Genomic DNA, 22,108 nt, shown 5'->3' on the forward strand with positions numbered 1-22,108 from the left:
CCTTCTGGGGCCTCACTTCTCAGCACCTGAATGAGGATGGAGGCTTGACGCACGTGTGAGTATCGTCTTTAATTCCATTACACGGAGTTATGTGAGCCCTAAGGGGACAAGGGACACGTAACTGACAGTATGTTCTCCGGACCTTGAAAACGCCAATTTGCCATGAGGGTACAATATCTAGAATTTAAACAGCACGGACTGAAGGAAGATGTCGGCTGGGGAGAAGCCTGGCAGGCTACTAGAAGCTGCCACCAGTAGTTTGGTGATGGGCGTTCTTTGGGACCACAGGGAGGCATCTTTGCCTTATAACAGGGCCCCGTGTCCCCACGAGTGCTGTGAGGTCACTGAGTAGATGCGCGGAGGCTGAAGAAGGACAGATCTTACCCGCCCCCACAGAGTTCCTTGCCCTCCGGAGGGGTCAGCCTTGCTGCCGTAGGACTAACCCATGGACTCTCACGTGCGACTCCTAACTGCCCGAGACACCGCGGGGGACATACCCGTGCCCCTGAACTTATCCTTAGAGCCTGGGGACACCCCTCAAACATCCTCATTTCCCTTAACGCAGCAGACTGGTACTGCCATCCATGAATTTTAAAATGACCATTCATCTTTATCATGTCTTAGGACCAGATGTTTCCAAAGTTTACTTTTTTCAGAGTGAAATGGCACTTTTTCTTTGTCCTTAACTTGTCTCTTTCAGACTTCAAGGGATGCGCCCTAACTCTCCCATTGCAGGACTCAGCAGAACCATCCATACTTCCCGTCACGCTTTCTGTTTTTCATAGCAATCGGTAGTCCTCCTTCCTGGTCTTTCTCTTCGAACATTTTCTTTAGCGGTCGGCGTCCCGCTCTCTCTCCGTAGCACGGCCTTCCCCCAGCTCCTCTAAGTCGTTTTGCTTCCCCACGGTTTCACCTTTTCCAGCAGTCCCCCAATCTCTACTACCTGTGAGACCGTCAGATTTGGGTCGATATTGTATTGGCAGCCAAGCTGTTTAAACACAAAATCTCTGGCTAATTCCAGGCCCCAGAGCTGAGGAGGAAGAAGCTCGAGTTCCCACATCATGAGTTCTCGTAGTTCGTTCCCACTAGCAAGAACCATGAGATACCAAGGAGCTGGGATTCGGGGTGGCGTAAAACCGCCAGGACAATGGGATCCCCGGGCAGATAAGTAAAGAATCCCGCGTTCTGCCCTCCCCACGGAGAATGCCCCACGGCGCTGTCAGTGGAGCCTCCGTCTTGGCCCCTCACCTAACAGGAATCATACTCACCTGGGGCAACCGGCATCCAACAAGGGTGTCATAGAGAAGGCATCTCTTTGAAGCGAAGACCAGATCTTTTATCACTTTCCCAGCCCTGCAGACTCGGTCACGTGTCAAGTAGATAATGAATAAATGCATCACCGTACTCTATTCATTTATTTTTGACAAGTGAGCCGGTGACCGTGCCCCCTTGCATGCTAATAAAATATACAGGAGCCACACTTGTAAAGTCTTTGAAATACACGGCTTCACGCTAGTGCTCCGCTATGAATCTTTGCTGGGCAGTGGAGTAATCAGACTGCTGGGACTGGTGAAAAATGATTACATTTGAAGATTAGTGCCACTCTCCTGTCCACAGGCTATGGTTTCAGAGAGTACCGTGGCTTTGATAAAGCACCTCCCAGCTCGTAGGCTCCAGATAATTAATGCTTCCCGTATTGCGTGGAGATCAAGCCTCGGAGACAATTTAGTGCTGAGAAGCCAAAAGAACTGGGTTCTTCCGGTGTCTGAACCTCTGAGGCTTGGCGGTCAAGAAGGAGTTACCTTCTTTGGGTCCCACCTAGCCCAGGAGAGGGAGAGGAGGGCTTCATAGCTCTCCTCCCTACTTAGGACCCTGCGGTTGTAGATCCCAAGTCTCCTTAGGTCATCTGAGGCCCTGTTCCACATAATCCAAGAGTTTGCTGACCAAGAGGGACCTCAGGGACTCCAGAGCCACCCCTCTGGGTTACTGTTCTCTAGTCTCAGGAGTGCGGTAAGGCTTTCCCACCTTTGGTCCTGCCCTTCCTACACATCATGTCTCTCCAGGGCCTTCAAGAGATCCCACTCTCCTTCCTGTAGAATGTCTGTTGTTGAAGGGAACGAGGCTGGCCCATCTCTCGGCTTCCGTCTGTACGCTGGTCAACAGGGCTTTCTCCGGTTTCTTCCACTGCCCCATTCCAATCCATGACAGGGGATCTAGAAAGGGAAAGAACCCAGGTTCGAGCCTCCAGTGGCATGGGTCGAAACCGACTTTTCATTCCGGCCCCTACCTGTGCAGACCCACAGACTGTCTCCAGCTCTCCCTCCCACACAGGTGCTCCTGACTGCACCCGTTCTGACCTGGATGTCGACCTCTGGCCTGGCCACCGAGGCTGCAGCTTGGAGCTCTGGCGGGCCCCGTGCACAGCCTCCTCTGAGTCCTCCCTTTCCGAGCCGCGCACGCGTGTGTATGTGTGTGTAAATGTGTGCGTGCACATGTGTGTGTCTCCGGAGCTGCCTCCCTCCTCACCACTAACCCCTCTTCTAACCTGCCCACCAGCCCCCGACAGGCAGTCCATATGGAACGTCACGGTGCTCCCCAACAGTAAATGGGCCAACATCACCTGGAAGCACAATTTCGGGCCCGGAACTGACTTTGTGGTTGAGTACATCGACAGTAAGCATTGCTGAGCGGAGGGGGGAGGGCGGCGGCGGCTGCTGCGGCGGGTTGCGCAGATGCCATTAGAGAGACCCCGCGGACTCCCCCAGGCTCTGAGGGCCTGCTAGCCCGGCTTAATTATGACTTAATGAAATCGATACGTGCTCTGGCGGCAGTGGGGTGGGAAGAGCAACCAAAGGAGAAGGAAGAGGGCTTCTGAAACCATTAGTGGAGGTCTAGGGTTGCATGTGCTGGGGAGGACCTGGGTAATGGGGCTCTGCGTCTGCTTCCTGCCCAGGATGCGGGTTCTGAATAGCATCCCCCACCCCGTCACGAGCCAAACCTGACTTCTGCGTGGATTTCCGTAACTCACAACCCATGGGGTCTCCACTGGAGAGGCGAGGCCAGTTCAGACTTTTGGGTTCAGCTGTGCTTTGCACACAGAGGAATGCCAGTGGCCCCCCGTCCAAGGCACTGACCGGGACCACTTTGTCTCAGAGAGCGGGTGACTGGAGCTGAGCTATTCACTCTTTATGGGATCTCAGGATCAAGGGTACATATTGATTAGACTGTAGAGTGTGGTCAAATATCTGCCTTCTGTGAAGGAAGATCCCTGCCCCTAGAGACTCAGACACACCATGGTGTTCTCCTTAGCCGTGAATGAAACCAGCTCACCCCGCCGGGAGATCCACCTGGGCGAGCTCCCCGAAGATCTGTAAAAAAAGAGCAAAGCCGACTCTCAGTCCTCTGTGGCCAGAGGCGTTCCCATCCATAGAATCGGCGCCCCATCCATAGAATCGGTCCTTGCCATCGCAGCTCCCAATAGCCACCATTCACCCCGCACCTCAGAGGCCAGGGCACTTGCTTCTCCTGATGTGTGAACTGTCCACACAGCGAGACAGGAGAGGGGAAGCCAGGAGGGAGAGCCAAGAAGTAGAGTCCTGCCTCACCTCCGTGTCCCACGAGGGGGGCTGACTGGCTCTCTGACCCTCCCCAGGAAAGCTCGCACCCAGGAAGTAGGTCGTAATTGTTTAGTGCTAAGACCATAGTGAGGAGAAAAAGCTTGAGGAGAAGGAAGAGCGCCCTTGGCAGAAGGGCTGATTGATGGGAGAGTCAGCATCGCGTAGAAGGTTTGGTAGAGTGGCCCGGTGACCTCCTGGTCTGCACGGTGCCCCCCCCCCAACGCTTCTGCCCTTGACCGGTGACCAGGAACCCAAGCACTGCCTCTCCAGCTCCTCGTGCCTGGTCCTAGGCTGACTGAGGTTTCTGTTCCCCAGGCAACCATACGAAAAAAACTGTCCCTGTTAAGGCCCAGGCCCAGCCTATACAGCTGACAGACCTCTATCCCGGGATGACTTACACCTTGCGCGTTTATTCCCGGGACAACGAGGGCATCAGCAGTACCATCATCACCTTTATGACCAGTACAGGTGAGAGGGGAGCTGGCCTGGCCATCCCCGACAAGCATGGGGCATTTCATCCCATTCTCAGCTTCCTGCTTGTCTCTTCTCCTTGGAAAGAAGAATCATCCCACCCATTCCCCACCTTGCATGGCACGTCTCGGCTCTTACTATACGTCTGCCTACAGCTCCCAGGAACCCAAGAGGAGCCAGAGTGCATGCACAGTGGAAAGGAAGCGCCCTTCCAACCCCGAGGCGTGAGCGGGGAGTCTGAAGGAAATAGGATTGTAGCATGAGGATGGAGGAGGCCACCTGGCCCCCCTCGCTGGGCTTGAAACAAAAGCGCTTGGTGTAGGTGCAAACCCGGGCCCTGGGTGTGGGGCCGGGGGCCGGAGGAGCACGGAGCAACCCGCCCCATGCACACAGGACCTTGCTTCCTGCGCGTGGTGTTAAGAGACAGGGCCATCCAAGGGCCTCGACCCCCCAGATCTTCCCAGGATCAGCACATATGTCACTACCTTGCCACTATCATCTGTTAGAAAAATTCCCAAATGCGTGACATGAGTTGTTGGGGGCTTTATTTTGGCTTAATTTTTTATCCCAAGTTTGCCGTGGCTTCAGAGTAGTTAATCTGTCGTGTTCGGCAAGAGGAGGAAGCTCTCGGGTTGGAGCAGAGTTCTGGCTCTAAAGGGACTTCAGCTGTCGCTAGAGAAGCAGCCTCAGTGCACCAGGGGGATAGGCTGGCAGCGGCTCAGGACACGGGAGCAGGTCAGGATGGGCAGGCAGTTTGGAGACCGGAGGGCACGGCTGATGTGTTCGTGTGTGTCTTCACAGTCGGCCAGGCAGGTGGCCGTGCTAAGCCCTGGGGCCAAGGGCGAGGGTTGGGGAAACAGCCAGAGAGAGAAAAGGACCAGTCCCTGCCCCCAGGATATCCTAATCAGATGCAGGTTAGTAGATACATGCATAGAAGGAAAAGAAATACCACACAATGATTTCTCTGACCTTCTGAATGTTGACTGAAATACTCATTACCCCCCTGTGCCTGGCCAGACTCATCCTGGTATCCTGTATCTTGAGAGTCACCCCCCCCCCCTTCTGTATAAATGTCTCCCTCCACCCCTTCTGGCCTGGTCCCTCCTGGTCTGGACGTCCTGTCCTCCGCCCCGTGCCTCCACCTGTCCTGCCTATGTCCAGGCCATCGAGACTCAGGGAGTCTGAGTCCAGCTGCCTGCTTGAGGCCGGCCCAGCCACGACGTCTGAGCAAGTGGCCAGGCCAGCTTGGCAGCCAGCCAAAGGGACTGGGCAGCTGAGCGAGCAGAGCAGGTGGCTGGACTCTGTCGGACCCAGTCAGGATCCCAAGCTTGCGCTCGTCAGTACATGCGTTTGATTTTGCTTCATTATGAACCTGAGTTCAGCACAGAGGCAGGGAGCCCAGATAAGATCCCTGGCTGGAGCGCCCTGGTAGGGAACCCTGCCAAAGCCGGGCGCCCTCTGCTTCCAGAGTTTGACTTCTACCAGCACCAAGTCCTGGGGCTGTGAGTGAGGGGTGCGGAGAAAGAGCCAGAGAAAAAAGGACCAGTGCCTGCCCTCGGGGACATCCCAGTCTGCTTCCCCATATCGAACATGTGGTACGGGGTGGGGGGGGAAGAAAAGAAAAACAAGAAGATTGATAATACACTTCCAAACATTGGTTCAGTGTCCTTTTCTCTTTTCCTGTGGTGGTTCTGGAGAGACGCTTCCTGATAGATCACTTTCAGAGTGAGTGAGTTTTCCCAGATTCCGCTCCATGCAAGCTGGGGTGAGCAGGTTTGTGACCCCAGCCCTGAGTACGTATTGCTCACTGATGTCACTGGCTGGCTAGAAATTACCATGTGCAAACCACAGAGGAAATATTTTCACTTTCTGAAGTTTGTGTGTTTCTGGATTCTTCAAAAATGCACGCTGTGTATCCTTGGGCGGACTCCCGAGCCAAGTTCCCACGATCGCCTCGGTCCCAGGGTCTCATCAAAGCAAGAGTTTATGAGCATCTCTGGGTCACTTAGGTGACCACAGGCCATCACTTTAGCCCACAGACTCAAACATGCAGCAGTGGTTCAGGAGGGGATATGGAAGAAAACCCCTAGGAATGCTAACCAGCTCCCTGGCCCTCACCAGGAAGATCCCACATGGAAAGTTAATCACCTCCTTGATGCTTTTGAAGCCAAAGAGACCCAAGGGGCCACAGACACATAACTCTGGACTCCGGGGGACTCCTCAGCTCTTCTGTCCTGGGGGTGGGCAGTATGGAGGAAGGAGGCAGGGGGCAGGTGGGGACAGCGGGCCAGCGGAACAAACCGCGGACTGCCTCAGACCGCAGGGAAGCAGGAGGAGGGACATCAGGGGACCTCCCTGTAGTCAGTCTCAGTTATGTTTGGAAGAAACCCAGGATGGGGTATGGTGCAAATGCGGACGTGTCAGCTGCGGCTTAAGTGAGAGCAGCTAAGCCCCAGTGCATCTGAAAGAAGTCCCGTTCTGCGTATTTCTCTGTTCCTATTTCTGAAATGTAATTCTCCTGTGGACTTTGAGTGACTGGCCTTTGACTCATGAGAACCGCCGAATAGCCCATTTCTGAGCAGTGGTGCAGGAGTGCGGTGTGCAGAAGGCACACAAAATATGGCCTCTGGTCTAGAGTGAGAGGCATTGGGACTCTGAGTTTGCCAGGCCTTGTGGGCTGGAAGAGCAGGTGCTGTCTGGCACCCCCGTTCCAGGAGGAGGTGGTGAGCGTCAGCACAGTCCGGTCTTCGAACGTTGTCATTACCGTGTCCATTAGGAATCTTGAAACACGTTGAACAGATCGATTAAGAATGATGTTGGCAGCCAAGTGTAATGCCCTGAGCCTCCCTACAGCGCCTTCCGCATCACAGAGTCCGTTCTGTCGGGTCACGTTGTGAATGAGATCATCTTGTCCTAAATTGCTTTTTGTTCTTGAGAAGCTAAGTCACTTTGATGGGGTCTGGTGGAGCCCACCTCACCCCAGATCCCACCTGGTTTGGGTTTTGTTGACCAATCATTGACTAGAGCCTCGTCTTAGTTTCAGGTGTACAACATAATGACCTGATGTGTGTAGGTATTACAAAGCGGGGGCCACGAGAAGTTTAGTGAGTGGCCAGCACACCGCGTAGTTACAAAACCCACTTGGATTTGAACAGCCTTCTGGGTCCAGAACGTTCTTTGACCTCTTTGGCAAGGACTGAAGGTAACGTTTGAACTTCAGGTCTGTCAGGAATGGACAGCTACATTCGCTTCCCAGATGGCCCATATGGCCGCTGTCCCTGGGATTGTGACTTCCTCTCACAAGACAAAGGGAGTCTCCGAGAGATGGCTTGTCAGGACATACAGAACAAGCATCAGGAAGAATGTAGTGGAGCAAACAGGGCCCTACAGACCTACAAACCAACTGTTGCGTGGAAGGTGGGAACCACCATCCAAACTCAAGGCTCATGGTCAAGCCAGTCTCCCTCTGACGCCAGCAAGTCTCCCAAATTAACCGTATTAAATTAGGATTAAACTGATATTTTATAAGTAGTCACTGCCGGCTTGCTACGTGACCAGCATCATGCAAAGCCTTGGGGGGCCCAACGACTCCCCTGTTCTCGAGCCTTTAATAGGATCATTAAAAATCCGGACCCAGGAAACAGAGCAATTGAATGTTATGTTTGGTGGAGTAAACGGGTAAAATTGGACTTCTGAGATTGGTGTGAGCGGGAGGGGGGGGAAATTCAGGAAGGAGAGGTGGAGTGTGGCGAGCTGGAGGGCAAGAAGGGCAACAGGCCAGTCTATCTCGGGCACGGTGGGAGAGCTGTCGGGAGGGGACGAGTGGAGCCCCTGGAAGGCCGGGCATGATGGGAGGTGTCCTGAGAGCATAATAACACAGTGTGCCATTGTATCCTTGGGACCTGATAGACCCAGGGTGAGGAGGGGACGCCCCTAGCCTGGAGCAGTGAGGCAAGTATGAGGGACACTGGAAGGACAAAGGATAAGCCTTAGGGATGGCAGGAATGGGGAAGCCACTGGCAGGAGGGGGCACAGGAAGACATGGGTCGAATTTCAAGCAGACAGACCATCCAAGGAGATGTTAGGGTGTTAGCTGGGAACAATGGGCTTGGTGCTGTGGAACTGGCTGGAGGGACAAAGAGAGAGGAGTTAAGGGATTACTGGTTGGAAAGTCAGGCCTGGAGGACGGGGGAAGGTAGTAGATGAGGAGGTAGAGGGAGGTTTGGGAAAGACCCACTCCACCTTGGTAGTTGAAGCAGTGAGTAGAGAGGGGCTTGAGGTTGGCCTGGCGGGGTTGGAGGAAGAAGAAGTAGACGAGACCCGGAGCCCATGGAAGGTGGAGTTCACTCAGAGAAGGAGTGTGCCTGAGCTCGAGCTGAAAAGTGTGGCAGGTTCCTCCAGGGTCTTTGTTTTATGATCCAGGAAGCTTCAGGGTGTTTAACAGCAGAAGGGAGGAGAAAGCAACGAGGAAGGTGCTGGAGGGTTTGCCATCCTTCTAAGACTGAGCCCCCTGTGAGGGACGAGCTACTGCCGCGGCTGTGGAGGCAAGGACAGTTGTGGAGGCAGTGAGGCTTCAGTGGTCACATTAATGTCACCGACACAGGGATATGATGGTGTGGAGTGGCGTGGGAGGGAGCAGTAGTTTGGGGGGACAGGGAGAGGGGAATGGAGGGATTGCCAGGCAGCCCCAAAGGTCCGGTTGAAGTGCACATAGCTTACCAGCTCTGCGACCTTGAGCAAATCACATAAACTCGCTGTGCCTCAGTCGTCTCATCTGTAAGATGGGGACAATAAAGCCTGCTGGATGAGGTGGTGAGGACTGAATCAGATGAGGCGTGGAGAAGTACTCGGAGCGTGAACTGTGATTAGTGCCGACCCAGATGGGGACGAGTGCCAGGAGAAAGGGGAATGAGAGCCGTCTGGGAGTGGCTGGTTGGGGAGAGGGCTTTGCCTTTAGCTGGGAAGGCCTTTCTAGGAGAAGAGGATGGCAGGTGAGGCGGCCATCTGAAGGAAGAGCAGCACATGGAAAGGCCCGAGGTAGGGAGGTGAGCGGCCAGTGTGGCTGGAGGAGAGAGGGTGGGAGACGGGCCTGGAGAAGGGTCCAGGGTCAGCCCGGGTGGGGCCTGCTGGGACAGGACAGGAGGCATATGTTTCCCCGGTAGCAGTGGGACGCATTGGAGGGTTGGACTGAGGAAGTGATTTGCTCAGACGTGGGGTTCTAGGAAGATCTCTGTGACACTGTCCAAGGAGCAGCCTGCAGGAGTGTGAGGGAGGGGACGTCCCCCACGACAACATCCACAGACCAGGTGAGCACAAGGGCAGAGAGCACAAAAGTGCTTGCTCCTGTCTTCCCCATCTGTCCAGACCCTTCCTGGTGCCATGACCTTACCTAGGCACAGGGAAGGCAATAAAGACTGTTTCTCTGTCCAAGAAGAGCAAAGGGTAAGATTGCACCCCGATGCTTGCCCCACAAAAAGGCATGGGATAAAGACTCTGGGCACAAGGGCTCCGGGTCACCCCCTGTTCCTTGTGCCCCCCACCCCCACCCGGGAGGAAGCCCCGTGCTTGGCTTAGGCTCTGTGGGCTCTCTGGGACCCTGCTGTCGACTGGCGCTCTGAGGCAACCCCTCAGCTCCCTTGGCGGGCTCCGGGCTTACTTTGGGTCTGCTCGGGTGGCTTGGATCCTGCCTCTCCTCCCAAGTCTTGGTTCCCATGGCAGGCTGGGTTTCAAGAGGGGGCGCTTGTGCTCTCTAGTCCATAGAAAGAAGAGTCGGTGGGGGGGGGGGGTCCTGCCCACTCCACACCCCCTCCCAAACCCTAATGCCGACAGTTGTGTCATTCGGGATACCGTGAGATGGCAGCTGAGCTCCTGTGCTCTGGGCCCACTCACGTGCTCCTTGAACTATGAAGGGGTCTGCTCAGGTCGAGACATGTCTTCACACACTCCAGGAGGGGCTAGGGAGGGACTCACGGTCATGGGGGGGCGGGGTCTCCATGCATGGACGTGCTCTGAAACGGCATGGGGTGCGCAGAAGGCATGGCCTCGGCCCATCTGGGGGTACCCGCACAGGGACTGTCTGCCGCAGGGGAGCACACAGTCCAGCTGGGGGAACGTGAGAAAGCACACAGCATTCTGGAACGACACTCCAGCCAGGACCCCTGGCAAGGAGACCTGGTCGGCTTCGGGAACATATCGGTGGGAAAGGTTGCTGTGCGGGGCCTGTGCGGGCCTGTGAAGGTGTTCTTGGAACAGGTGTTTGCAATGTAGCCACGGCCTCCGTTCCCTGATGGGTAGCAGAGTCCCGTTTCCTCATCCGAGGCTCATTGATGGGGACTCAACTTCCAGGGCCAATCCCTGGCCTTCTCTCCACCCCCATCAGGCAGTCACCAGCCATCTGGTTTGCAAGAATGCCATGCCCCATCCTTAGGAAACTTCCCCTTCCCAGAGGACCTGTTCAGCCTTCTGCTGCTTATTCTGCTCCCTATATCCCTTTCCTGTGCCTCTTTTCGGACCTCTGGACCTTGGCTCTTTAATTATTTTCTCTCCGTCCCTGTAGCAGGGTGGTTCGGGCCAGAGGGCTGCTAGGTAGTAGCTTAAGGCTCGAGGAGGAACATCGACATGCAACAGCCATTCTTCCCCCACGTTTCCCTGCTCATCTCCACCCACGGGAAAGCACTCACGTCTTTGCTCCTGCCCTCCCCAGCTTACACCAACAACCAAGCAGACATCGCCACCCAGGGCTGGTTCATTGGGCTCATGTGTGCCATCGCCCTCCTGGTGCTGATCTTGCTCATCGTCTGTTTCATCAAGAGGAGTCGGGGCGGCAAGTACCCAGGTAGGATGTACCAGAGGAACGGGCTTGGGGACATGGGGCCAGCATTCCCAGGAGCTCCCAGGTCCCCGGCCATATCCAGGGGGCTCAGGTTCTCCCGGCAAGCCTAACCCTTGCCAAGCTTGGACAGACAGTCCTCTCCCCTGGTCTGTGCACCTCAGAGCTGCCAGAAAGCACTTGAGTTAATCAAGTTCGCCTGAGGTGGGTGGATGGAATGGTCCAGGCAGCTCCAGAGAGGGGACGGAAGGAACCGTGACTCCCATTAAGAATGACCTTCCCTCCCCTTGACTCACCAGCTGTCTGCTCAGTAAATTGGCTTTTTTCAGCCTGAATCTCATTAGGATCCCATGTCCCAAGGAAGGAAGAAGGAAGAAAGGCATTTCCTCTAACCATGAGAAGGAGAGAACAGAGAAGGGAGGGTCTGGATGGAAGCAGCACGCTCATGAGAGAGGCTCTTGGGGACTGGGCTGTAATGACAGACCCCTGGCAGAGGGTCAGGAGCTCCTGCTCGAAGAGCCCCCAGAGACTCAGGGGTGGCCTGCATTGGTACAGACCCCATCAGTAAAGAGCTCTGGGCTTCCCTAGCATCCCAAAGAGCCATTGCTCTTCTGGGTGCCTCAAGATCCACCAGCCCAGACAAACCAAGGTCAAGGACAAGGACCTCTGGCATTCCTGCTTCTGGAAATATTGTTTTTTCAAATAGGGGCAACAAAACTATCTGTCTGGGACACGGTGGGTAGAAGACAGGAGACAGGATAATGGATGACCCAGTGAGCAAAAATCCTGCCAGACTGCATAATGAAATTTCTCCCTCCCCCCCAAAAGCCCCATTGCCAAGCACAGGCCATGCTTGCCTCTCCCTCCCTCTAAATGAGTCCTCCTCCAGGGTCCCCCTAAAACTCAACTCAGAGAGAAGATTCTCTTTTATTTCCTTCCCCTGTCCGCGTACCCTCAGACCCTAGGATTCTAAAGGGTTTTGCCTGTGATTTAAGTGAGGCAGGTGTCTGTGAGGGAGGGCAGGAAATTATAATTCTTTATTGGCAAATACTGTTTCCTTTCACCTTATTGTGCTGTGTTGGGATTGTTTTTCTCCTGAAAAAGTGAAAGCCAGAGTCAGGGAGAAGAGTAGCCTTACTGAGCTCACCCCCCAACTCATCAGATCAACTTTGAGGCTTCCTTTGCCTATTAGACAGTGTTGCTTTCCAGAAAGTTCTTCTCACAGCTTACCTCCTTCCCTCCAGCTGCAAGGTAAGGCCCTAGTCCACTAGAAAAATGAGCAAACCATGAGGCCCGGGCTCCAGCCTTCGTGCTAGACTTCATGGTAGACTCTGTGCTGGGTGCCAAGGACCCTGAAAAGAAAGGTGATCTCTCCCTCAAGACACAGCAGGGGCCTGGCAGGAAGATCACAGCCCAGCAAGACAGGGCGTGGGATGGGTGTGTGCAAACCACAGAGGAAGCGTGGGAGAAGAGGGTCCCACACACTAGTGAGGTCACAGCCGGGAGAGCATTTTCCATCCCAGAGGTGCCTACGGAAAATCTCCTCGGCCCAGGGGTGCCTGTTGGGGGCTTTTACAAACTGAGCACAAATACTTATCCTACAGAACAGAATAAGAGAGGGGCCAAAGAAAAAAATCACATCCATTTGGTGGTGCTCGGGGGCAACCCCGTGGAGAGGTGGGGGTCAGGGGAGGGACAGGCTGGAGGAGGTTTCAGTTGTCAACAGAGAAACCCTGGGGATGAGGAGGAGGTGGGGCGTCAACCTGACAGCTGGTTAAATGCAGGAATCCAGAACAAGGGAGGCACTGATGGTGCCTTGTTGAGAGAGAGAGTGTCACCGACTCTACAGTTGGGGTCCCGGGGAACAGGGGCATTATCACCATGTCTGTATCTTTGCTTCTCTTATCGGCCAAGTGCGAGAGAAGAAGGATGTTCCCCTGGGCCCCGAAGACCCCAAGGAAGAGGACGGCTCCTTTGACTACAGGTGGGTGACCTGTTTGGCTCCTGGTTCCCAACCCCCACCCATCCGGCTGTAAGTTCTGCCTCCCTGACAGCCCCTGCTTGTAATGAGGGGGCTGGACGAGGCTGCCTCCCCGCAGGGGGGACTCTGCCTGGCACAGTCTCATGGATTTGAGGGACACTGTTCCATTCACTCAACTACAGCTCCAAGCTGTCGAGATCCTCAGACGGGTGCTTTCAGCCACCTCTTTCCTCTGAAAGCAGACGCTGGGAAGGCCATGGTCATGAAATGAGCTGTCAGTTTCCTCTCTGCCCACCGCCCCCTCCCTCCCACACCCCGAAGACAGGGACCCAGGGAAGCTGTATTTTCTTGAAACCTCAACTCAGTGAGGAATTGGGGAGGCGGTTCTAGACCTTTTCCTCATGAACTTGAATGAAATCTCCGGGCCCTAGCCAAGAACAGCCCTTGGAGAGGCATCTAGTCGTGGCCTGTCCCAAATCAGAGCACTGAGGCCCAGACAGGGATGTGACCTGCCGAGGAATCCCACCCACGCTCGACACCCAGGGAGCTGGTGGCAGAGCTGGAGAAGCCGGGGCCTGACTTCCGGCTGGGCAACATCATGATCCATCCCTCTCAGATCTGGATGGGCCTTTGTGGCTGGCATGATGATGTTGTAATGTCCCATTTTGATGGCAAATGTATCCTGAGTTAAGGAATGATGCAGGGCGGGTCATGGAAGCCTCATTCCCAGACCAAGGCGGGCGGGAGGAAATGCTCTGATCAGAGCCCTGCTTCCCCACCCCCACCCTGTTACTGTCTGGGGCAAGATCACCCTGTCTTCCCTGACCTCTCCTTTTCCGGCCCTTGGCCTCCACCACTCTGCTCACCAGCAGCCCAGCAGGTGAACACTACCCAGAGCCACTGCCTGGCCAGGAGCCCAGCGGAAGACTATGTACCAAATCTATCCACCCAGCCCCCACGTCTCCAAAGGCCTCCTAAAAGGGCGAGTAGCAGAGGCCCCTCCCCTGCCTATCCTCAGCACCCCTGGGAGGGCCCATCTTCCCCAGGGGCTGAGCCCTATTTCTTGACCACCAGTTTCCAAAGGACACAGGGCTTTCCCTCCCCCAGGCCCTCAGTGCAACCCCAGAGAGGGGTGAGGACTTCCTGGGCTCGGAGAAGCCGCTTCCTCAGCCACCTCTCCTCCCTGAGACACCAAAGGTGTCTGCCTTGTCCCCACCCACTCCCCTGTCCCACCCACAGGGAGGCTGGGTAGACACACACAGGAGCCTGCACAGGCCCGCACCCACACACGCGTGCGCACACACACACACACACACACACACACACACACACACACCTGCCTCGGGTTTGGCTTGACGGAGAAACACCTTTCTGCTGGGTCTCTCTGCTTCTCTCTCCCTCATCCGTCCCCCTGTTTCCGGGTCGCTCGGAAGATGGGCTGACAGGTGACTAGACCAGAGACCCCCTAGTCCTTCTGGTTCCTTTCAAGCTTCCCTTAGAAGAAGTCTGCTCTTTCCAGATCTAGATCCTCTTTCTCTGTGAGAACCTGACACACTGAAGACGCTCCCTCCAACCTGGGCCGTTTCTGTCCAGTGGCTGCATTTGGCTTAGGTGCCCGGAGTCCCCTAGGATCACACAGACACAATCCTCTTGCTCCTGGGAGTTGTAAAAAAGACCCAGAAGTAGGAGCAGGACCAGCAAGAAGCTATTGGTTTTCAAAACGTGAGCCCCACTGTCCGCACAGACTCAGTGCAGCCCTGTAGACCCACTGCCTCCCCGTAGCCCCAACACAGGCCCAGGGAACAGGGCACAGGGTGCATGAGGGAGGGGCTGATAGCGTTCCAAGTACCGACGCCGGGCTCGGGCCCGGGCCCCAGGTCCTCCCCTGCCGGCTGTCTCTGCCCAGCGCTGCAGTGAGAGGCTATCACACACTGCCCACTCTAAAGGCAACTCAACTGGTTGTTCCCCCTGCGCACAGACACCCAGGAAGGACTGCGTGTGGCCCCGGGGGCCAGGGAGGGGACATTATGTGTTTGCCCATGCTGCCTGGCACCCCTGAGATGCGGCCATCAGCACCCAGCCCCCCTCGGAGCCTAAAGGGCAGAGCTTTCAGCAGGCTGGGGAAGGGAGGTGGTGCCTGAGCAGATCCCAGTTATGGGAGGCGGGGGAGGGGGGGGTGTCTCACTTTCCTGGGGGCACTGCAGACATCCCAGCAGGTAGACCCCGCTCTGCCCCGCAGCCTGCCAGCTCTCCTTGCGGGGGGCTGGGGGGTGTCTGAAGGGCAGGACCTGGGGGCCTCGGAGGAACCCAGGCAGAATCGACAGAGCTTTTCAGGGCTTTGTCTCCAGTTACTGGCCTCACACGCTCCCGTGTGTGCCCCTCCACTTGTCCCACCCTCTTTCAGCCAAGGCCCCAAGCAACAGCGTCTGCCACTCGGTAGACCAGAGAGCGGACGGAAAGCACAGCATGGTGGGGAAGGGGGAGCCCGGGGAGAGGCTTCTCTCTCCATGGCCCAGACCCATTGCTTTTTGCCAAGGGCAGAGCCTTTCCAGACAGGGGCTACCCAGATCACAGAGAGTCAAAGCAAGTCCCACCCCTCTTGATGGAGAAACTAAGGCCCGGTGAGAAGAAAGGCATTCCCGAGGCCACAGGACCACACAGTGACGCGTGCAGGACCCACACCCCAGCTCTTTGACCCACCCCATCCTGCCTTGTCTCCCAGTAGCTGGCTGTCCTCACCGTGGGGCGGCCGACCCCAGACTGGAGTCAGAAGACTGGGCTCCAGGCCCAGCCTGGCACCACCTTGCCACCTCACCTGGGAGAAGACGCCAGGGAGAAACCTGGTCCTCTCCAGACCTTGGGTTCCTGCCATAATCCAGCCAGGCAGGGGAGGGCTCGGGGGTGGGAAAGGCTGACCGGTGACCTCTGAGGTCCTCCCCTCTCGGAGCTGCGTAGCCCATGTGCTCGGCGAGAGGACAACGGCCCGGTGCTACCCCACCTTGGTTTAAGTGACACTGGGCCAGGCCAGGCTCTGATTCTGTCTCTCTCTGGCCAGTGACGAGGACAACAAGCCCCTGCAGGGCAGCCAGACGTCCCTGGATGGCACCATCAAGCAGCAGGAGAGTGACGACAGCCTGGTGGACTATGGCGAGGGTGGAGAGGGGCAGTTCAACGAGGACGGGTCCTTCATCGGCCAGTACACTGTCAAAAAGGACAAGGAGGAGACAGAGGGCAATGAAAGCTCAGAGGCCACGTCGCCTGTCAACGCCATCTATTCTCTGGCCTAACGGAGCCCCCTCGCCCAGGACACAGCCACTACTTTGCAAGTGGGAGGAGGGGAGAGGGGGAGATGAAGCCACCGCAGACCTACCACACAGCCACCACCTCCTTCAGGGACAAGGGTACAACAAGGGGGTCTGCCAAGCTGTGAGGACCAGTGACGGCCCAGCCAACCCCAAGCCCCCTCCCAATGACCGCCCCTGCACCCCCGGGGTGCCACCGTGTGGAGGAGTCCTGGCTAAGCTCAGCCTCACGGCCACCTGGAGCCTCCCCCACCCCCGGCCCGCCCTTGCCCTCCGCACGCGCACTCACCGGTTTCTGTTGGTCACAGCCCTTCGCGTTATCCTTATTTTTCTTTTGTGCATCTTCCCCGTCCAGACCCAGCGTCTCCGTTTTCTTTTCCTTTCGAAGAAATGTCCCTGGACAAAGAAAGAATGGGTGGATTCTCCCCCAGATGGGCAAAAGGATTGACCTGTAAAAGATGTTGTAGAAAAGCTGTCGTATTCACACCGCCCCCGGGCCAACGTATTTCCGAAGGATGCCTTTCTCGCCAGATGCCTCCCCGGGCCCCCAACCCATGCGCCTTGGCCTTGTCAGTTGCTGAGCTGGGCTTGGCTGCTTTCTGGAAAATGACAGTATTTTTGGCAGGGAGAGAGTGGGCAGGCCTCCTTGCCCCGCTCTGGTTCAGTCGGGAGGTGGGCTTACCTCTTGCTCCTGGCTCTCACCCTGCCCCTTCCCCCAGCGTGTCCCAGACAAGAGCTGCGCCAGCTCTGAAGGAGTCTGAGGAACGGGAGCGGCCACAGATGGGAAGAGCTTCGAAGCCAGTGGCCGAGTACCTCAAGCAGTGGGAAACTGGACGTCTGGTCCCTGGGGAGCTGTGCTCACCTCAGGAGAGAAGGAAAGGGCTGGGTTTGGACTTCCTTCCTCCCCATCGGTGAAATCCGGGATGTGGGAGAGAGGACTGTGCCCCCTGCCTCGAGGGATGAGGGCACCCCCCGACCAGGTCAGGGATCCCCGCTGCGACCCTCCTGGGGATGGAACCAGGCGATGCAGAAGCTTTGCTGATGTGTTTGGGGGTACAAGGTGCTGCTCCCCCTCTCGCCTCTAGCAAGTAGCATCTCCTCCGTCAATTCTGTAAGACATCGAAAGTGGTGTTTCACACCGTGCCGCCCCCCGAGACCGAACCAGTGTGTCCTGTCCTCGGGGTATTTACATATCAGGAGAGTGCGCGGGAACACCACGCTGACCGCACTGGAGAACCTGGCCTGGGGACCCCGTGCCCTCCGGATGCCTTACGCAGCTCTGATGTGGCCCTGCAGCTCCCAGGTCCCCAGCCCCTGCCCGTAAACCTCGAAGCCTCCAGCGATGTCTCTCAAGAATGGGGCGGCCCCAGCAAACATCACCACAGACCCAGAGCAGCCGCTCGCCGCGCGCCCTGCACCCCGTTGCCCAGCCCGAGACCCACACAGCCTGCAGTGCTCAGAGACCCAAGGCGCGGCCTTCAGCCTCCCCACCTAATCCGTTTCTGAAACCAAAGGTACCTAGCCTCAGAGAGCTTGAGCCTGAGAGCAACCTGGTAGCGGTCGCTGCAGCTAGAGCTGGTTTCGGGAGGGGGAAGCTGACCCCCCATCTGGACTGCCTGCCACGGGCACAGCCTCTGGTCCGAGCCTCCAGCTGCTCGCCGGCAGCCTGGGCAGCAACGGAGCTGTATCCTTCAGAGGCTCGATCAAAGCATCGTTTGCCACACGTTTACACCACAAAGGTATTAGCAATGTTTGCATCCCTTCCTAATCAGTCAGCTGAAGGTCAGGCACATAGACACACGTATTCTGTCTGCAGGTAAGAAACCATAGCCCAGAGCTGAGCCAGTTGTGCTGTTTGAACCTGAGAGCAGGTGCCTGGCCTTTGGCCCCAGCCGTGGCCAGCCTTTGCAGCCCAGAAGCCCCAGGGGCAGCTCCCTCGTGCTGAAAGGGGACAGGGTGAATCACGGGGGGCTAGGAGTGAGCTTAGGGGCCCCCTCCTCTGGCTTTCCTCTACAGCTGGGCAGTCCTGCACCCAAGCCCAGCCTCTCTCTAGGGAATGTCAGGGAAGTGTGCCTATAAACTGAATTAAAGGACCAGACTTTCCAGAATATGCTCTGAATCTGAGCAGAGTAGACAGTGTTTTGGGCCCCCCCCTCCATGTGACACCCCCACACCAGTGAGCTCAGTGCACCACAGGCCGGCTCAGTGGGTAAGGGGACCATGCACTGTCACGGTGCCCATCCCCCCGGCCGTGCAGCTGAGGACCGCAGAAGGCCTCCTGCCGCCAGGGGTCTGGGGGAAAGATGATTGCTCAGCCTGTCTGCTCTTCGTGTGTGTCGTGCCCGCTCTGCACCAGCTCCCTCTGTGTTGGAAGGCCGTGCGGGCAGCCCCATGGAGAGACGCCGCCCGCACCGCCACACCACCCAGCCCTCCTGGCAGGCAGGAGCTAACCTGAGCCCGGAGAAGCCGTCTCCCCTGAGCAGAGATGCTTAGAGAGGTGTGTGTAGGGCAGGGTTAGGGAGCAGCCCTTCCAGGAAGAGATTGTCCATTTCCCGTGAGCCCATGCCAGAGCCCAGCCCGCTCAGCCGGAAAGCAGTATTGTCCCGCATGCCCTGCCCACTGGGGCTCTCAAGCAACCGCCCAAAAACATACCAACCATGGGGCCAGGAGACGGTGACACTATCGGTGCTTCTGCCTGCCTGGCTGTAGGGGGTGGGGGAGTCTCTCAGTGATCCCAGAAGCCCTGTTGCCTGTGCAGCGGTCCCACCTGCCTGTGCCGAGCCACCAAAGCTGTGGGCTCAGGAAACAGCCTTGAACTTCTAGTCTGAGCCATAGTCACATGCGAGCCCTGCCCTCCCGGGCCTGGAGCTGAGATGCAGGACACAGTGGGCATTGGTTGGGGGCACCTTGAGTTCTCAAGCCTCCGGTTGCTCCAGGGTCCAAGGGAGAAGCTCCGGCAAGAGCATGTAGTCCACGAGGCTGAGGAAGATTGGGGGGAGGGGCGGTCAGAGCCTGTGGGGTGGGGTCGAGGACCAGTCCTGCCTCCTGAGTCTCTTTGCTCTGCCCCTTGGGGCAAGTTGCTTGACTTGTCTGTATGTTGGTGCCTCCAGTTCCCCTGTGTCATCCCTCCTTTGAATACCTGTGCCCACGGAGGGACAGGAACCCAGCTGAAGGAGCAGGAAGGCCAGCGACTAAGGGGTACAGCGCTGCAGGGCCAGGGACAGCTGCCTCCCACCCTGCCTGGCTTTTGTGAAGGGGACCCATCTTGCCTTATCTTAGTTTTGAGGAGATAGTTGAGGCTCGGCTAAAGGGAAAACCAGACCAGCTCTTTCCCTTGTCCATTGTCTTTGCCCTGGGGTGGGGGCATCTGGTCTATCCCTTCCTGGCAAGTCCCAAGGTCTGGAGGAGGGTCCACCTGTCCCAGAAGCAGCCAGTGCCAACACTGCACACCCTGGCCGGGGGGTCTCTGCAACCTGGGCCAGATACGGCTTTCATGGCTTCCCCGGACACAGCCTGAGGAAAGGGCTGTGGACAGGTGTGGGTTTTCCCCCTGCCCACACCCAGCACCCGTGCATGGGCACAGCCACACAGTAGGGCTGCGCTTGCAGGGGGAACAGTACAGATTATGACATTGTCTTAGGGTGGGTTCACACCCTGGCCCACTTGAGAGGTTGGACCCCTCTTGAAGGATTCCTGCAGACAGAACCGAGAGAGTCTGATCCGAAGGAGAGGGAAGCTTCTCTGGGAGAACCCGGGGCAGAGGATCTTTAAGGGTCCTGGGGCCCTTTGCAGGATCCAAGCCAAGCCACAGAGAGTCCCAAACAGCCCATGGGACAGAAGCAGCGGGGATTGAACACACTTTGCCTCAGTCTTAGCAAGGCTGCTTCACCAATACTGAGGAGGGGAGGCTCCCCCGGCTCTCAGGGAGAGGGCAGCCGGTTCCTTGGGTGCGGGCACAGGCGTGCTCCCCATTCGTGACACCTGGGTCAGCACTCCAGCAGCCCCTGCCGCTAGGAAGAAATCACCCAGTGGATCTTGGCTGAGCTTCACGCAGTGGCTTAGAAGTAGCATGTAGGAGTTCCCTGATTGAAAAAAAAAAAAAAAAAAAAAAATTGGAGGAGACACATGAATGAAACAGAAAGCTTGAAATGCCCGGAGGAGACCGGGCTCTAGGCAGAACCCAGCTCCTGGCAGCCCATCCCCTAAACCAGGCAGGGGCAGCCCATGGGAAGTCAAACCAACCTTGCTGCTCTCACCAGCCCGCTCCGCCCAAGCCCGGGCAGCGCCCTTCCTTCCCTCCCCTGTTGAGAACAGTCTTCCCGAGATAGGTTCAGAGAAGGATCAGAGGGACAGGACCACCACCCAGGGAAGCCACGAGTCTCCACCGAGCAGTGTCCCACGCCACACCCCCAACCAGTGCACCTCCATCGACACAGTAGTATTAAACAGAAGTTCTCTGACGCTAAGGGTAGAAACAAGCTCAGTCCCAGAGCGCGTTGCTTTGGAGAGCTTCAAACCTCAGCACGCGGGGGAATCACAGAGCTGATCTCATGGACAGGACTCTTCGGACAGACGAGGACACTAAAATCCATGGAGGGGAAGGGACTGGCCCGAGGTCACTCGGCTGGCAAATCAGGGTGAGGGAGAGCCTGAACCCGGGCCTTCGGAGTCCTTGTCTAGGTGCCTCCTTGGAAATAGAGCTGTCACTTCACATCTGTCTGTACCTCATATCACTTCTCCCCATGCCCCGTACGCCTCCCAAAATGAAAGACACGAAGGATTTTTCTGAGATTGAGACCAGTCTGTCTGTGACAGCCCGCGGGGAAGCCAGCGGTGCAGGGCAGACCCCGGCCAGGAGAGTGACGAGCCACTGGTCTGTCACTGTGAAGTCTGGACTGTAGTCTGGAGTGGCGTCTCTTGTTCTGTGACACTTGGGGCCCCCAGCAGGCTGCGTCCCTTGGGCCCTCGGCCGTGGGGTGCTGAGGGGCGGCCGGGCCACAGAGGCTCTGCCACTCTGGGGTTCACTGGGCTGGAGTTCAGCACACAGAAAGAGTTCAGTGAAGCAATAAACACAAAAATCTGGGAGAAGAAATCCAGAATTTTGTGCCCTACTCTGTTTCTTTTTCAAAAACGATGCCGATCAGTTGACCCTGCCCCTGTTGTTGTTGGTTTTTTGGTTTTTTTTCTTGATCCCCCCAGTTGGACATCCTCAGTCAGTGTTGTCCCTCTGCCCGGCTCCCAGCTCTTTGCCAACCTCACACTCCTCCTGGGCTGAGCATCAGTCGCCTGTGACGTGGTCACCTTCTGTCCCGGTCCCACCCCCAGCCCACGCTGGCCCCAGAGGACCTCTCGCCCTGCCTCCCCCCTCCCCCGGCACCCGCTTCCCCCCAACACCGTGCCGCATTGTTCCTTCCAGGGGGGAGATTTTTTCCCTGACATCCCCATGCCCTCCCGCACACCTGCAGAGTGGTCTGATCTTTTTTCCATTGGTTAAAAATTTAACTCCATGGCAGACCTTGTTTTAACCCCTCTCACATCACGTTCTTTCCTCTCTGAGAGTTCTTTTGCATTAACCAACGTTGTCAGCGACAGACGCGGATCTGAGGGTGTCACGTGCGACCTTCAGCAGGGAAGACTTCCGGGCCGCAGAGGACCATCTAATATGTGGACTTATAAACTGACTGCATGAGCAATGAAAAGGCCAAATTATTCAGAATTCTTTTTTTTTTTTTTGAATCACTGTAAAAAAAAAAAACAAACAACAAACAACAACTGATTTCTTTTGTATAGAGAACACTAAACGTATAATAAAAGTTGTTCAAAATGGACTCTGGCCAGGTGATTTGTTCATTTTCTTTAGTTCATGGAAAGGGGTACAGGGTTGTCGGGATCGACAACAGAGAGAATC

General features: G+C 56.6%; 1 protein-coding gene across 1 annotated transcript in view; it reads left to right on the forward strand.

Annotated features, from left to right (window-relative positions):
* The window catches only part of LOC111150999 (neurofascin), a 93,910-nt gene extending 73,609 nt beyond the window's left edge, over nt 1–20,301 (forward strand). Inside the window, exons 27-31 of the mRNA XM_022508686.1 lie at nt 2,557–2,673; nt 3,933–4,085; nt 10,792–10,923; nt 12,832–12,901; nt 15,954–20,301. Of these exons, the coding sequence (XP_022364394.1) occupies nt 2,557–2,673; nt 3,933–4,085; nt 10,792–10,923; nt 12,832–12,901; nt 15,954–16,185 (704 nt within the window). The 3' untranslated portion in view covers nt 16,186–20,301. The remainder of the gene's footprint in view (nt 1–2,556; nt 2,674–3,932; nt 4,086–10,791; nt 10,924–12,831; nt 12,902–15,953) is intronic.
* Nucleotides 20,302–22,108: the final 1,807 nt, after the last annotated feature.

Source organism: Enhydra lutris, unplaced genomic scaffold (genome assembly GCF_002288905.1).
Source record: "Enhydra lutris kenyoni isolate GAN:26980312 unplaced genomic scaffold, ASM228890v2 scaffoldscaffold25, whole genome shotgun sequence".
NCBI classification, from domain to species: domain Eukaryota; kingdom Metazoa; phylum Chordata; class Mammalia; order Carnivora; family Mustelidae; genus Enhydra; species Enhydra lutris.